Consider the following 16,123-nt stretch of genomic DNA (forward strand, 5'->3'; position numbering starts at 1 on the left):
ACACACACACACACACACACACACACACACACACACACACACATACAGTGAAATACATGAGGAAACAGCTACCACCAGTGGTTACAATCTGCAACTGAATGTTAGGACAGATTTCAGCTTTAAGACACTTTTATGTTGCCTGTAAAGCGGCAAGCAAACTGCCAGCATACAGTACATATCATGTTAATGAACAGGCCTGAAAGTGGAATCAAAATAACTTTATAGTTTAAAATCTACACTTCTATATATATCTCTATATAGATATATAGATAGATAGATATATATATCTATATATATATATATGAAATAAACAGAATTATTCTCGTCTAAGACTCATGTAGCTTTAGGAACAATTTCCAGCACACATACAGCATCTTAAAACTCATTCCTGTCTTTATGAGGTAAAATAACGAGGGCAAGAAACTACTAAAGAAAAAAACTAGAAGAAATTTTGAAAAATTATTCACTTTCTTGTCAAGAGTTACTGCAGATAAGAAGATAGATATCAATCTCATGTCTGTATGCTCATTGTGAACTTGAGGAAGGGAAAGCAGGTCAACGGCTAATCTTTTACTGTTGGTTTTTTCTGTGGATTTAACAAACAAGATGCAAATTAACTGTCAAAAAAGTTGTGGTTTTTATAGGGAGTTATGTTCCTTCCTGGGGGAATAAATGAGATATTTTGGATTGATGTACAGCCATAATAGACATGAGACTGGCATTAATCTTCTCGTCTTAACTCAGCAAGAAAGTGAATAAATCCATTCCCCAAAATGTCAAACTATTCTTTAATTGTTTGTCCTTGAAATAGTGAAATAAACACACACAGCTACAGTGCATCTAAGATAAAAGGAAAACAATATAAATATTTGTCTTTAATAGCAGCCACCATTTGCAAAGGATATTTTTAGATTCTGATCTGAATTAACTTAAGAATTATTAAACTTAGGTTATAATCTACAATATGTGGGGAACCAAAAAAAGTACCGTCTAGTCTCTTTCATGTTCTCTGTTATCCAACAAAATAAACCTTGGTGAGCTCTACGACCAGGCTGCACACATGCAAGTAACACATTCAGCAAAGAAAAACAACAACACATTCAGCAGTGGAAAAACATAGCTGTGTATCATTCATGGACACGTTTAATGTCGAGGTTGCTTTTTGTGACGTTGATGATGCTCAACATGTTAGATGAGGTCATTAATACTGTGCAATTATCAAGTTTGATTATGCGTAAAATTGAAAAAAACAACAAACAAACAAACAAAAAAAAACATAACCTCCACATGCATAGATGCTATGTTGGCACTTTTTCGTACACATATCCCACCCCCTCACCCCCTCCCAGAACTACACTGTGGTAACAGGTCAAGGCATCGTAACGCCTATATGAACACTAGTGGACGTGTTTGAGGTCAAAGGATGCAAAAACAGAAAAGCGACAGGGGAAGAGAGACGGACTTAAGCACAATTTTGCTCATAGATGGCTGCAGTCTGAAATCTTTCAAAAACAAATATACATACAGTACATACATACAAATATATCTGTCAATTTATAATACAGTCAATTTTGTTTATTTATAATCATCTCTTAAATAAATTGCGGTTCATTGCACTTTGTTAAAATAATTAATTATATGATTTCTCTTAAAGGCAAAAGTGTGATTTTTTTTGTGGGTTTTTTTTCTTTCTTTTTTTTTTTTTTTAAAAGGTGAAAAAGATAGTGTACCATAAGCCTGATTTAGGGTAATAGTAAAAATAACAAGATCTGTAATATACATACTGTATCTGTAAAAGACCTTCACCTCCTCATATACATGAATGGATGTTCATATATGTAGCATGTTCTTTTTGATATGACACCTCATGCCTGCCAGTTTATGTCATATCATGTCTCCACGCATACATATATACATACAATATTATAAAATAAATAAATACAGGAAAACATTCTTGGTTCATGGTTTAACGGTCCTTTCAAAGCGGTTTTTGGTGCAGTCTTTGACTAACCGTTGCTCTCTGCGTGTTTGGGTTTGAGTCCTTGCTGATGGGATCAACAGTCACCTGAGCCTCCCTGAAAGATGCACCGCTGGGGGAGTTTTATTTGTTTTTGTGTGGGAAAGTGAACGTGTTTGAATATGTGTGCAATGTAAGAAGAGGAATGGGGGGGGACCAAAGTCTTTGGCCTGAGGAGAAAGTACAGCGAGCGTTGTGTTATGTTGTGTGTGTGTGTGTGTGTGTGTGTGTGTGTGTGTGTGTGTGTGTGTGTGTGTGTGTGTGTGTGTGCGTGCGTGCGTGCGTGCGTGCGTGCACTCTTGCCGTCCTCTAGTCCAAGTCACCGCTATGAAAGTGTCAGATTGTCCCAAAGAAGAAGCTCAGTCACAGGAACTGTCCGGGTCCACCCTCCGTTAGAGGGTGGAGTACAGCAGGGATTCTGACAGCGTTCGGGTGGGGTTGTTCAGGGTGACGCAGCACCTGTCTTCCCCACAGCCCCTCCATGAAAGGGTCTCACTGACTGACTGACTGGGGGCTACTGGTTGGAGCAGAACCCTCACTCCACGCCTCCCGACTTTCCCTCATCTCCATCTACGCCGCTGCTCCGTGTGTGTGTCCACAAGACAGGGTGGAGGATCTGGGTCTCCACGAGGTCGGTAGGGGCTAGATGGGTACCTCGTTGTGGGCGCTGTGGTTGCTCCTGCTCAGGCCCACACAGTTCTGCTGCTGGTTGAGCAGGTGGGACGTCTCGTTGGCCACCGCGACGGCCACCGCGGGGGCGGTGCTAGCGGCGCTGGCCACGGTGGTGACGACGGCTGGCGTCTCCACGCCGTCGTGAAGCTCCGTCAGCGTGAGCTCGATCTTGGTAAACTCGCTGTCTGTCGACTGGGGAGTTTTGTCCATCCGCGACGCCATCACGGCGTTCTGGTACTGTTGGCGCGTTACCTAGGAAACGGTGACGATGGTGTCAGGTTAAATGTCACAACAGTAAGCGGTTTGTGTTGTTGTTTATGGTAGACAGCCGGTAAGTCTGTAAACTCTCTATATGGAGACCTGACATTGATTTTATTAAATACTTAACATCTAATGAAACAATCAGAAGCCTCAATGAAATCAGTTGTGTATCCCTCCCACTAAACACAGGAAACAGGGTTACTTGTTACACAGCTTTTTAAATGGTCATAAAGCAATTACCGAACTGACATTTTAAACCAATCAGATAATCTGGTTTTTATATTTTATGTCACTCGGGTAACTGGGACAGTAAAAAGGTGGTAATAAAAGATTTTAGTTATGAACAAAGTGGTAAATCAAAGCTTAATCTCTGAATAAACGCATGAGCCTCAGCCCAAGTTATTTTCTGCTCACCTGTGTGTGTTCTCACCTTTATATACTGCAGGTCTGAGCGCGCTCTGACCGAGTAATCAGGTACGTAGATATGCAGGAAGGAGTTGAGCTGGTTGTTGCTGCTGCCCAGAGTCGGCGTGATGGCGTCGATACGATCACTCCTGTTCAGAGAGTCCGAGTGGTTCAGTCCAAACGGCCGTGGAGGAGATTTATTCTCTGTGAGGGGAAAGAGTGCAACAAGATGTTTGAGAGTCTGACTGAGTCTAGATAACGAGTATATGATCTGGATCTTTAGAATCAGTCACTTTCTACTGTCGCTTAAAGTTATTTCTTAAAGGGAAGTCTTACTGAAAAGCTCCTGGAAAGATGCAACAGTTTTGTACGGGTTTGCAAAAGTATTTCTGAAGATATGCAACCCTTTCAGGGACTCTTGTGTGGGACTCAAGAACTTAAAGGAAGTAAAAGCTTCCACTTGTTGAGTTGGTTTCATCTTTGCTCCAATGGACTGGACGTAGTTCCACGAGGCAAATGAGACCAGTTAGGTGTGGTATTGTTTTGACTCGAATTACTGAGGGAATTCAATAAGACTCAGTCTTTGCAAAATCAAGATCAACACTGCGTGTGATGATTTCTTACAGACAGAAGAGTGACGAGCGTAAACAGTTAACTTGATCTTATTTGGCTGGGAGAATTGATAACTCTCATTTTATAGTAATATATTTGGTAATGAAGGTGAGGTGTCAGTCATCCAGCACCAATCATAGACATTTCTACTGCTGTAATCTAATATACTGTCCTTTAAAGTTTATAGTACTATTGATTCATATTGGTTTCGTGTCCGTTTAGATGTTCTCTGTCTGTCTGTGCAATAATGCAAATAATTACAGTTTTAAAGTTATGTACATTTTCTATTTGGTAACTTTTCGGGTTTGAATCGTTATGAGGACAATAACTCACTCTGAATTTTCTCTGCAACCAGCTGAGCTTCTCAGCAGCACTTAAGATCTTCTGTATTGGTGACATTTGTCCAGGTCAAGTGTTAGATATTTGCACAGATGCTTGCTGTGACGTATGGAAATCTCATTTCTACGTAAATCTTTCAGCGCGGGGAGGTTCGTATAGCAGGTAATGAGTCGGTGATCTCCACTGATGCTGCCTCCTTCTATGTGCTACCACATACAAGACTTGTTCTGTTTTTTTGTTTTTTTTTGTAATTTTTAATTAAAGCCAGATTATGTTTTCCACTTCTTAAAGAAGCCTAGTGAAAATCACACACAACAAAGTGGAAACGGCTTGTCCAACGCTAATGCCACTACGCTGACTGGAATGTATGTAATCCCAAATTGGAATATGTGTGTGTGTGTGTGGGGGGGGGCAGCAGTGGGCCAAAGACCTGGCATGTGAACTCTTGTGGATTAGTACTCCACTTTTTCGGGCCTGCAGGGGCCGGGTCAAAACAAAAAAATATAACAATGGTGTGGCGTGTAAAAAAAAAAAAAAGAAATACACAACACATAATGCATTAATGTACGTGTAAGGTGTGGACAACACTCAAAAAAACATACCAAAAACATGTGAAGAGGTGCACTGCAGGCCGCTGCTACAGACAGAACCAGAGTGTTTTTGTTCAACAGCATTTCCGGATACATGTTGGGTGTGTTTGTGTTCAAGGCAGCGCCGTCTTGTAGTTATGTGTGGAATGTGTGTGAGGTCTGCGTACATGGGCCTGTGCATGTGAACATGTGTATACGTGCATGTCTTTGTATATGCACTCAGCGTGTCCGGCAGGGGGCTGTAGCTGTAGGTCTTGTTTATGTAGTCGGGGGGGTTAAAGGTTAGGGGCGAGAGGGGCGGAGCCTAGTTCTGCTCTGGGGCCTCCAGTCTCCAACACCATTCAGCCACTTGACTAATGGCTCAGGGGATGAGGGTGTTAAGTCTCAGTCTGAACCCGTTTTCCTCTCTCCCTCTTTGTCCTTCACTAACACGCATACATTTACAGTAAATGCTGCATCGACACTTTCTTGCTCACAAAGTCACACGAAGCAAAAAAGTTCTGTGAGGATCGAAGTGCTTAAACACACTCGTACGTTTAGACAAAGTATGGAGGTTAAACTCTGAAGATTTTCTTGTTAATTTCAATCAAACATTGTTTTTCCAATTTGTACATTACATGAGTGGAGTGGATGGTGTGGTGTTGGTGTGGGTGTAGAGACAGAAAAGGCCACTGTACCTGGAGATCCTGCTAATGATTCAGTCCTACTCACTGCAAATGTACGAGACAGGGACAGAGGCACTTGAGAGAGATGAGGGGGGACAAAAGTAACATGGAAAGAGAGGAGAGTCTGTCAAAGTGGAGAAATGAATCCACAAAAACACAAATAATAACCTTGGATTAAATACGGTAGAGCAACGTATCAAAGCGTTTTATTGCTGCTAAAGGATGAATTGTGGTGCCGTGGTGTCTGATCTGACTGATGGGGACAGGAAGGTTATTCTACTGTTTCACCAGTAGGTGTCTCTCAGCTCCCACCACCCAAGCGAATCAGAATAGTTTTGAAAAGCTGAGAATAGTACTGCAGTTTATGAATGAACTGAGGATCACTAGTGACGCTCTCTCATGATGTTATGATGACTCTTTACTGGAAGTACAATCTAAGTAGGACTGGCAGTGGTTGGGTTTTTGATACCTGCACAAAAGCAATTCTTAACTTTTTGGAATATGAAATGAAGCTTTTTTCTTCTTTTTTTTAACTTTTCATTGTACAAATTGTAAAAGGATCAAAGCAAGCATTCAATGCCAGGTTTAAGGGTTCAACATAACATTTTTTCCCCACTCGGCCAGCAGGTGAGAGTTTTACTGGCCCCTTGTATATTTTCACCGGCCTGGTAGCCAAAGAATTCAAATAATGAGCCTTACTCCATAACTTTGTTGATTTATTATACATAAAATGTGCAATAGTGATGTTCCCTTTAAGATTTGTACGTTCATGATATTAGAACAGAATTCATGCGGATATCATTTTTGGTAATAAACTCAATTTTTTTGGGTCAAGAACTGAGACGCCGCTCAGATCTCAGTGTTTCCCGGGTTAAGAATTTACTTGTGGTGGCAGATGGTGCTACATGGGACGGATGCGTGTACCTGGACTTGTGCAGTTTACAGTGGCAGGTAGTCAGATAAGGAGATGTTACCTGGTGAGGCTGTCAGCGCCATCATCCCATAGAAGGAGAACGGTCCCGCTTCAAACTTCATCCCCTCTTTTCCTGCCTCCACCTCCACTTTCCCCTGTGAAGCCAAGTCCAGAAGAACAAAGTGTTACTTTAAAAACAAACAAACAAACAAACATTCTACTTTCTATACAGGCAATACAATTAAAACTACTGACAGGTGACGTATGAAGTATAATACAGCAGCCCAGCCATTAATCTTCCCTTCATAAGGATTATGATGTGCAGTTGATTGAGAAACCTGTATTGGGTCATATGAGATGCAACTGGACTGTTGTAGATTACCGATTGCTGCACCTGTCAGTTTTAATGTTGAACATCATTATTAAACCGAAAACAATTTTCTTTAATGATTCATTTCTCCTCCTTTCTATATTATAAATCTTTTACTGCACTTACTTGTCTAACATACTCCCAGTTATTGAATTGTCTCTGGATGTTTGAGTTCAGGTGTTTCATTGGGTCAGTTACAGTATATTCCTTTCAGCCTTTCTGCCTTGGATTTCTGCTACAGCTTTGTACTTTGCAATTCCACTCGCCCTGTTCAAAATCTCTTGATTCTTTTCCTGCTCAAATATATTTATTCATCCTGCCCGTGAGTTTAGAACAAATCCACCTCTCCCTCCCTCTTTCCTCCCCTTTTTACTACTTGAAGAAAATCCGTTCTCTGTTTAATAGCTCCCAATCTGCTCCTAAGCCTGGTCTGAAGGGCAGTGACCCTACACTTGTCCACACCGGACCTCATTTGATCCGGAGCTAATATACCTGTAGACTCAGAGGAATGACACGGAAATGTACAAAGTATGTGAACGTCTGTAATATATTTCAGGAAAAAACGAAACAATATTCTTCTGTGTAGTATCTTCACAGCGGAAAAACAAAAAGACTTTCAACTCGGGAAAGAGGAAGAGTTTTTGTGGGACTTCCCTTGATCTCAAGCCTTATGAAAAGCTGGATACTCTCTGTAGGTCCAAATAAGACAATGCTGTGTTGGCTCCAACAGCATATCAGAAACAGAGCAGACATTCAGGACGCTTTTTAAACCGTAGGCGAAGGCTTGGTGAAGCTCGACAGTGATGGATTAGATCTGCTTTTCAATACAACCATCATAGTGTGTGTCTTTATGTTTCTATGTACAGTATGACATTTGTTTTACTGGACTTGGAAATACATATTGTACAGTATATTTAAATCTTTATTTGTGGTGTTTTTGAATTTGGGCTTACAATCAATATGAGGCAGTTATCACAACTTAACTTTTTTTGTTTGATTATTCTGTTCCAAGAACTCCTTATTTCTATTATAAACTATAAGTTAAAAAAATAAAAGCTTTCCAACAGGCACAAGTCCTTATTGATGCATAAACATGCTACTAGTCACCAAAAAGATCTCCACCTTGAAACTTTATTTGGAAAAAAAAGAGAAATATTAATCTTTCTCCAGTGGAAGAAAGCAAAAGAGTGATACCAATTTTTAAATCAGGGTCTTTTGATCAGGTTTGCAGCTGAAGGCCAATTAGTATCCTACCCGTGATTATCAAACATTTTATTATCAAATCAGATAATTACTTGTCTCGACTTTGGTTTCTGTCCTAATTATTCCAATTGCTTTTTTAAATTTTTTTTTTTATAGAACAATTTAAATCCTCCTGTTTTAAACATTAAAATGGAGAGTGGAGTCCTCTATGCACAAATCAAGCATTTCTATATATCTTCTCATATTAAATTATGTATTTCATTGAGTGTTTATTTTTTGTCGTATTGAACGCACCTCTGTAACGACCATTGCAGATGTTACGAGAGTGGCTGTTGTGCTGCTTTTGTTTTAGTTTTTTTTTTTTTTTTCAAATATGTTCACACCGTACACATTTTAGCCGCATGTATGCCACAAATTCTGTGACATTCGATCGGCCCGGATGCTTTATGTATCTTAAAGGCGTATCTAGGGACTGCTGCTTGGCCCCAGGCTATACATGCTCTGGTATGAAACAGTGGTACTTTGAAATGGTTTCTCTCTCTTAGGTCAGGCATTTTTATTTTCATAATGAGCTGTTTATCTATAGTATTATAGCTTGTTTTAATCCAAACTGCCCTGCAGTACAATCATACCATGCATACCTTTTAGGATGCATGGAGTCTGTGGGAACGAATCCCTGCTGCACAGCTCTGCTAGATCCATGATTGTACAGTGAAAAACTGTAAAACCAAGGAAAACAATAGCTTGTAGGGCAAATGGCATCGTGTGATTATTTGTGTTGTGCTGTTTGTGCAGTAGCAGGGACAACACAGACTGTAAGTTGTAAAAGATGAAAAAAGCCTTACACTGAATGAGTTTAAAAGAATCTCTTCATCTATTTTGATTGAAAAGCTATGTGTCCTCCTCTTTGCACCTCAATGGGTCCACGTACCTGCAGGATGAGGATGAAGTAATCCACGGGCTTGTTCCTGTGAAAGAGGTAGTGCTCTGCTGCCCGCTTGTTCTTCTCATCGTATTTCAGCTCCTGGATGACGTTTGGGTGCTTTAACAAGCGGAGCAGAATCTTTTCTGACATTTGCACCGGAGCGAACGGCTCGACCTCTGTAGAGACAAGAGAAACGGTTGATTTGTGATGGAACTTCTTCACTATTTCTGACATTTTATAGACAAAATAACACAAAATACATTTTTCATATGGTCAGCAAATCACATGAAAAGACCAAAACCTACAACGAATTGGTCCGACTGGTTAAAAAAAAAGAAAATGCCTGGTGTGTCTAAACGTCGGTTTCACTTCAGAACTCCCACAGAGGACAACTTCTGTAACTTTCTGACACCGATGACCCGACACGCCCACTTCACACTGGAACTGGCCAGCTGTGTGGGGTTGAGAAAGAAGCCAGGGTTTGATCTTAAATCTTACATTTTGCCTTCACAAGCGGCTGCTACAATGACTGCACTTTTCTAGCATAACCCGATCCCTGTGTGCCATATTCCTCCATTGTTGTCCAAAAAACTTGTGAAAACACATCAATGAGTGACAGCGTTGCACTCGGTTCCTTTATTACAATCAACACGGACGCTGACGTTTATTTTGATTCAATCCCACATGCTGCTGTCAATTTGTCAGTAGCAGCTTTATCCTGCTGCCAGAGCTGAGATCACAATCTGGACCAGAAACCCATTCAAAAATCTTTTAAATGAAGTATCCTAATCGGGACTGGTCTGCTTCAACCACCTCGTAGGGCCAATCAGCTCCTTCAACTCAGCAGCGGTGATATGTGTCAGCCGGCTGCTGGCTCCACCACCAGGAACTAAACTCACTAATAGCCTTTAGAGGAACTTAAATCAACGCTTAGCTGCTCGGTCAAAGTTCTAAAGCAAATCCAACTGCATCGAGGTATCATCACCCGCTGCTGCTGCTGTTGTCGTAGTACTTGGATATTCTGCTGCTTGTTCTGAAATCCATTTCCCGAGGGAAAGCGGGTGAAATATTTCACATTTTACACCAGTAAGTACACAAGTATGTCGACTTGTGTGAGAACTGCGATCGTAGGCCAAAAATGCTGGACGTGATGTCATTGAGGAACGAGTGTAAGCAAACAGGGTGGTGTTTTTAAAGCTGTGAGCTAAGAGCCCAACATGTAACCTTCAGTGCATGACATGCAAGCAAATAAACGCCTGCGTTTATTAGGATCTGCGCAGTCTGCAGACATCCCGTGTTGAACTCCCAAGAGGCCTTTCACCTATTCTCTCTCACACACACACACACACACACACACACACACACACACACACACACACACACACACACACACACACACACACAACAGATACTCATTCTACACACATACTCACTCCTCCTCCTCCCTACACCCACTTGCCCAAAACTCAAAGCCCATACGGGCACATGCACACACAAACAACTTGCACGCGCACACGCACACACACACACACACACACACACTCTCAAACAAACACAAACAACATGCGCACAAACACACACACACACACACACACACACACACAACAGATACTCATTCTACACACATACTCACTCCTCCTCCCTACACCCACTTGCCCAAAACTCAAAGCCCATACGGGCACACACACACACAAACAACTTGCACACACACACACACACACACAAACAACTTGCACACACACACACACACACACACACACACACACACACACACACACTTTACCCACAGAGAGGGGCTGAGGGCACACTGGGGGAAGTCAAGCAGCAACGCAGCCCACTTGCCTGTTGCTAGGAAACGCAGGGTAGCCAGCAGAAGCTGAGGTGATATTTTAACCTTCATTTCATTGTCAGTAGGCTTGAAGGCCGAGAAATCCTGCTTCCTTTCCCGATGGGTGATTTTCTTCTTCGTCTTGTTGTCAGCTGAGGAGGGAAAATGAAAAGTTGGGTGTAAGACACAACCTAAAACCTTTTCTGCAACAGTAAAAGGTCGGTCAACGGCGCTCCACAGATACTGAGCTGGTCGTCCCGGGTCACAGGGTGACTAAACTTGAGTTACCAAAAGCTTATTGCTCTTTCCAGAAACGTAGCTGTGGCGTCTTTCTCAGAACTAAAGGAGAGCTATAGGGGGCTGCATTGTTACTGCATTGTTAGCACATTCTTAGCATTACTGAAAGACATGTGTATTAGTGCAACACCCAGACTGACATGGACTTTATGTACTAACTGATGCCACCAGAGGTGTAACGGCACAGACGGCTCACACTTTGTTGTGCTAAAGAAATGGAGTAAATAAGTTGATAGGAATTTTTTCAGTTGAAAGCAAAGTACACTTTGCCAAAATAATTTCTCCATCGATGTAAAATGCCAAAAACAGCAATCCTCACTTTTCAAAGACAGTTTTATGCGACAGGACTTGAGGCACAACACACTAAAGAATCTGAAACTGAAGAGTAATTAAGTGCTTTTTAATTAAAAGTAAGATCGAGAAGAAAGCTGTCACATTTAGGCGAGAACCCGGGGAGAATTATCACCGCGGCTCTACGGAGCTTTTTAACTCAACACTTTTGTTTTCTGGTCTTGGTTGAGTCCCACGGCTCTCATCAGCTTTCGACCGAAGCTTACGGGACCTTCATGGCACCAAATGACAAACGGACAGAATTAGTGAAGATGTAGCTTATATTTTCTCTGGAGGTGGAGACCAAATAGGGTAAAGAAATAGATATAATATTGGATTTACATTTACTCCAAATGGAGGGCATTTAAAGCTTCATTCATTGTTTTTGTTTCTCCATAGAACAAGTTATGAATGCAATATTGCTATATATAAACAATAATCTTAATTTGCTGAGTGCTTTGCAGTGTTTACCTGCTTGTCACTACATTTCCCTAGCTGCTGTTTGATGGACCTCAGAGACTGTGCAGTGCAGAGTTTTTTCCCTGAAAACAGCTGGCTGTTGCATCTGAAAAAGGTTTTCATGAAAGTGGATTTTGAGGCCAAAACAATGGGCTGAAGGATGCTAAAATGCTCCGTAGTGCTGCGGGAGACTTCTTAGTGACTCATCTTGCATTATGAACTGATCCATTGTGAAAGTCTAAGGAATATGAGCTGCGAGAGGGGAACCTACTGTACAGGTCCGTCTCATCCAGGATCTCTGACTTGATGATTTCTTCAATAACGTCCTCCAAGGTGACAATACCCAGAACCTCGTAGAAAGGGTCTCCCTCACCCTCATTGTTAACCCTCTGAACTATGGCCAGGTGGGATTTTCCTAGCAAAACATAAACACACAGGCAGACACACGGGTTATAAAGTTAGGGTCAAATAATGATAAAGAAAGTTGAATAGAGGTCAGGCGGTAAACGTTGGGTACAAGGAAGGAAACAGGCAGCGACACACGTGTATCAATTTAACATGTATGATTAAATATTTTATACCTAATAGTTTTTTTTTGCTGTAAAATATGAACAATAAATTTCAGTTAGCATTGCGAGTGTCACGACACTGAAGCTGCAGTAAGTACAACAGCACTCTCACAATTAAAAAAAACAAAAAACAAAAACAACACACAGAACAGGTGACACAGGTGAAAGAGTAACTGTTCTCAGTTAAAGGACCAGGGATGCAGGACGTGGTAGTTCAAGTGTTAAAGTGTTAACGGGAGAAAGTCATCCAGCCAAAGAGACAGACGGGGCTGACAGTCAAACAGTCCTAAATTTCATCATGTGAGCCTCTTTTGCCCTCCTTGCCTCCACATCTGTGTTCCCAGGACCCTCCTGTGTGCTGTACCATCTGAAAAAAATAAAAAGAAACAAACTGCCGTGTATGCAGAGAAGACTGTCAGGCAAAACACTAAACAAATTCTTTGCCTTTTCTCAGCTTGTGATCATTTAAAAGGAATTTTCCAGAGGCCCAGGCTAATATTAGCCCCTGCAAAATGAAGTTTCCATTCCGCCCCGGCGATATTCTCACCAAGCAAAGGAACAGACCGGGCGAACCTCCGCTGTGTGATCAGATTGTCTCAGAATGGGCCGTTTGCATGCAGATACACCTGGGCGTAAATAATGGAGGACGTCAGTGTGCTTGTGTGTGTGCGTGTGCATGCACGTGTGACATGGGCGTACGGGTGCGCAGGCATGTGGGTTTATTTTTGGAGAACTTTCATGTACATCACAGAGTCTGTTCAGATGCTGTTTCAGCTAACGTTGGCCGCTGATAGGACCTCTGGGCTGATCACCAACCAGTGTTTTATTGCACTGCAGCTCCCTGCTTCCTCACAACACTATGACCGCACACCGATGTGCAGCGGACAGAGCTGGAGAGTCTGAATGCAAGAATGTTGTGTCAGATACAGAATTGATGCTTTCAAGAAATATACTGCAGTTACACCCAGTAGGCTGGCAGAGGTATTAATAATGTAAACAGAAATCCACTGTTACATAGAGTCTGCAAAAAGCAGGAAGTATACAAGTCTGAGTGTCAAAAAAAGACTATAGTCCTCTATTTCTATTTAGACATCGATGACATCTTTAGCATATTGCTTTTTCACTGAGTGGTTGGGTTTAACTGGAACAAACATGGAAGCCTCGTGGGTTAAAGCAATCTGGCCTCAAGTCCTTGAGCACGCACTTACTCTAAACTACCCTGGGAGGGAAAGGCAAATGGAGTGGCCAGCACAGTGCAGCGAAACCGATCAATGCTCACTTCCATCTCTTGCAGGCCATCCGCTCCAGTCATGTCAGGGTTATAAACAAATGTTATGAAGGATGAGTTTCTAGGCAAAAAAAAAAAAAGAGTCCCTCATTATGTCACTTTAAACTAGAGTCAGAACTGAAATGAATCTGACCATAAATATCTGGGGGGAAAAGCAAATATATGAAGCGAGGTAATTTAATTTAAAAATATTTGGTTTGAGCACAAATCTCATTGTTTCAAATGACGCTGTTGTTTCCTTTGTTTCTTTTCATTTAGAGGAATAATTTGAGATCCTGTGGAGACACACTAATTCTTGATCCAAGAGAACATATATTAGTCTAGTCAATATTTAATATCCCCCTTCAAAAATAGCCTCAATGCATATGAAATTATCCTCTTTCAGAATGGACAAAATAACAGGAGACTTTACTGTAACGTAATCCAACACACGGACCACAACTCAAAGAAAACTGCGATGCTTCAGTGAAGTGTGGTTTGTGAGGAGTCATATTTGATTTAATATATTGTTAAACTCGTGTTGTAATCATATTCTTATTGTTTCCATCAGTTGTATATGGAAAGCACTGGTTCAGCTTTAACAGAGATTGAGGAACAGCCAATGTTGGCATAAAACGACGCCCGAGCTCTGACGTGTCTGAGATCATTTGCAACCAGTTCTGCTCTTCAAGCTGCTATGTGTAGACGCACACATACACACACTAAACACACAAATGTAACACCAAAAGTCGCTTGTTTGACAAGTTAAACTAATCCCGTCAGGATGTTTGTCCACACCCAGAGCACTTTCTATCACCTCCTTCTACAGAGGAGGTGACTTGGGGTTAACTGTTGGAGATCACCCCGTTTTAGGAGCTACAGCAGAGGCAGTGTTGGTCATTGGCTTAAAATAAGAATGACACGCACAGAATAAAACTGAATGGGAAGCTGTTCCGTAGAAATGATAGAGAAAAGCATGTTTATGCAAAATTTAATAGTGTTTATTCTAGAGTCTGTCCCACGGGCTGCAATGTAAGGAGATAGAAATTTCACAAATTCCATGGAGCAAAGGGCAAAGGAAAATCATACACCCAATGTTTCCTTTATATTAGTCTGCATGTCTTACATGCATACAAGTTGTCCGGCTACATATTCACAACACCATTTTCACAAAAGTTGGAGTTTTAAAAGCGAAATGTGGTCCCATTCTTGCCTGGGATAGGATTTCAGCAACTCAACAGTTCAGGGTGTCCTTTGTTGTATTTTTTGTTTCATGATGCATCAAATGTTTTCAATGGGTGACCGGTCTGGACTGCGGGAGGACGGTTTCAGTTCCACTAGAGCCATGTTGTAAAACGTGCAGAATCTGGTTTGACATTGTATTGCTGAGATAAAGAAAGCCGTCCCTGAAAAAGACGTGTTGATGGCAGCATATGCTGCTCCGAAACCTTTTATATATCGTTCATCTAAAATGAGCTCGTGCCCAGAGGCGGCGGCAGTGGTTCCTGATCATGTTGATGTACGGTTTTCTTCTTTGCGTGGTACAGTTTTAACCTGCATTTGTGGATGCATCGACAAACGGTGTCACAGACAATGTTTTTCTGAAGTGTTCCTGAGCCCATGGAGTGATTTCCACTACAGATTGTTTTTTGTTTTTAATGATGTGCTGCCTGATGGCCCAATAATCATGGCCATCCGATGCAGGTTTTCGGCCTTGTTCCTTGTGATTCTCTGGATATTTTAATGATATTATATACTGTAGATGATTAGTTCTTCTTAGTTATTCTATTAAATAGTTGCACAATCAAATTCTAACTGAGTTTATTCATTTACCCATGTTGTCGTTAGCCTTTTCCTCATGTGTTTGTTATACTGTTTTGTATCTGTGCTGTTTGTGTCACTGTGTGGACTGTGCTGACAGGTCATCATTGTAAATGAGAATTGGTTCTCAATTGATTTTACCTGGTTAAATAAAGGTCATATATAGTATATGTTTTTCATAAAACAATACATTTTTGCAGTTTCAACATTTGATACAGTGTCTTTAGTCTATTTTTTAAAATTAAATATGGGATTACATGATTTGCAAGTAATCGCGTTCTTTTTTTATTTACATTTCTCACAGTTTCCCAACTTTTTTGGAAACGGGGTTGCATACTAGCTGACACATCAGTTGAGACTGAAACACGGTCATGGATGTGTCGGTGAGTATAGTTTCAGTATTAGACTCTTTCATCTGAAGCATTTTACCATAAGTACATTAAAACTCCAAAACGGACACTCACATACCAGTTTGATTAGATGACAATTACGAGCACCCACAACAGTTTTTATGACATGATAGTTGTTGTAAAAGGGAATATTCTACTTGCATGAGAATCTCATAACTGTAAGGTTGGCA

At 41.2% G+C, this 16,123-nt stretch overlaps 1 protein-coding gene across 1 annotated transcript in view; it reads right to left on the minus strand.

The window, feature by feature from the left end:
- Nucleotides 1-2,243: 2,243 nt before the first annotated feature.
- The window catches only part of cnnm2b (cyclin and CBS domain divalent metal cation transport mediator 2b), a 35,486-nt gene continuing 21,606 nt past the window's right edge, over nucleotides 2,244-16,123 (minus strand). The window contains exons 2-8 of the mRNA XM_069165904.1: nucleotides 12,158-12,301; nucleotides 10,815-10,952; nucleotides 8,979-9,148; nucleotides 6,536-6,629; nucleotides 5,574-5,636; nucleotides 3,381-3,559; nucleotides 2,244-2,941 (exon numbers count right to left, since the gene is read on the minus strand). Of these exons, the coding sequence (XP_069022005.1) occupies nucleotides 2,660-2,941; nucleotides 3,381-3,559; nucleotides 5,574-5,636; nucleotides 6,536-6,629; nucleotides 8,979-9,148; nucleotides 10,815-10,952; nucleotides 12,158-12,301 (1,070 nt within the window). The 3' untranslated portion in view covers nucleotides 2,244-2,659. The remainder of the gene's footprint in view (nucleotides 2,942-3,380; nucleotides 3,560-5,573; nucleotides 5,637-6,535; nucleotides 6,630-8,978; nucleotides 9,149-10,814; nucleotides 10,953-12,157; nucleotides 12,302-16,123) is intronic.

This window comes from Embiotoca jacksoni, unplaced genomic scaffold (genome assembly GCF_022577435.1).
Source record: "Embiotoca jacksoni isolate LCO1_2020_lvr unplaced genomic scaffold, fEmbJac1.0.p SCAF_36, whole genome shotgun sequence".
NCBI lineage: Eukaryota > Metazoa > Chordata > Actinopteri > Embiotocidae > Embiotoca > Embiotoca jacksoni.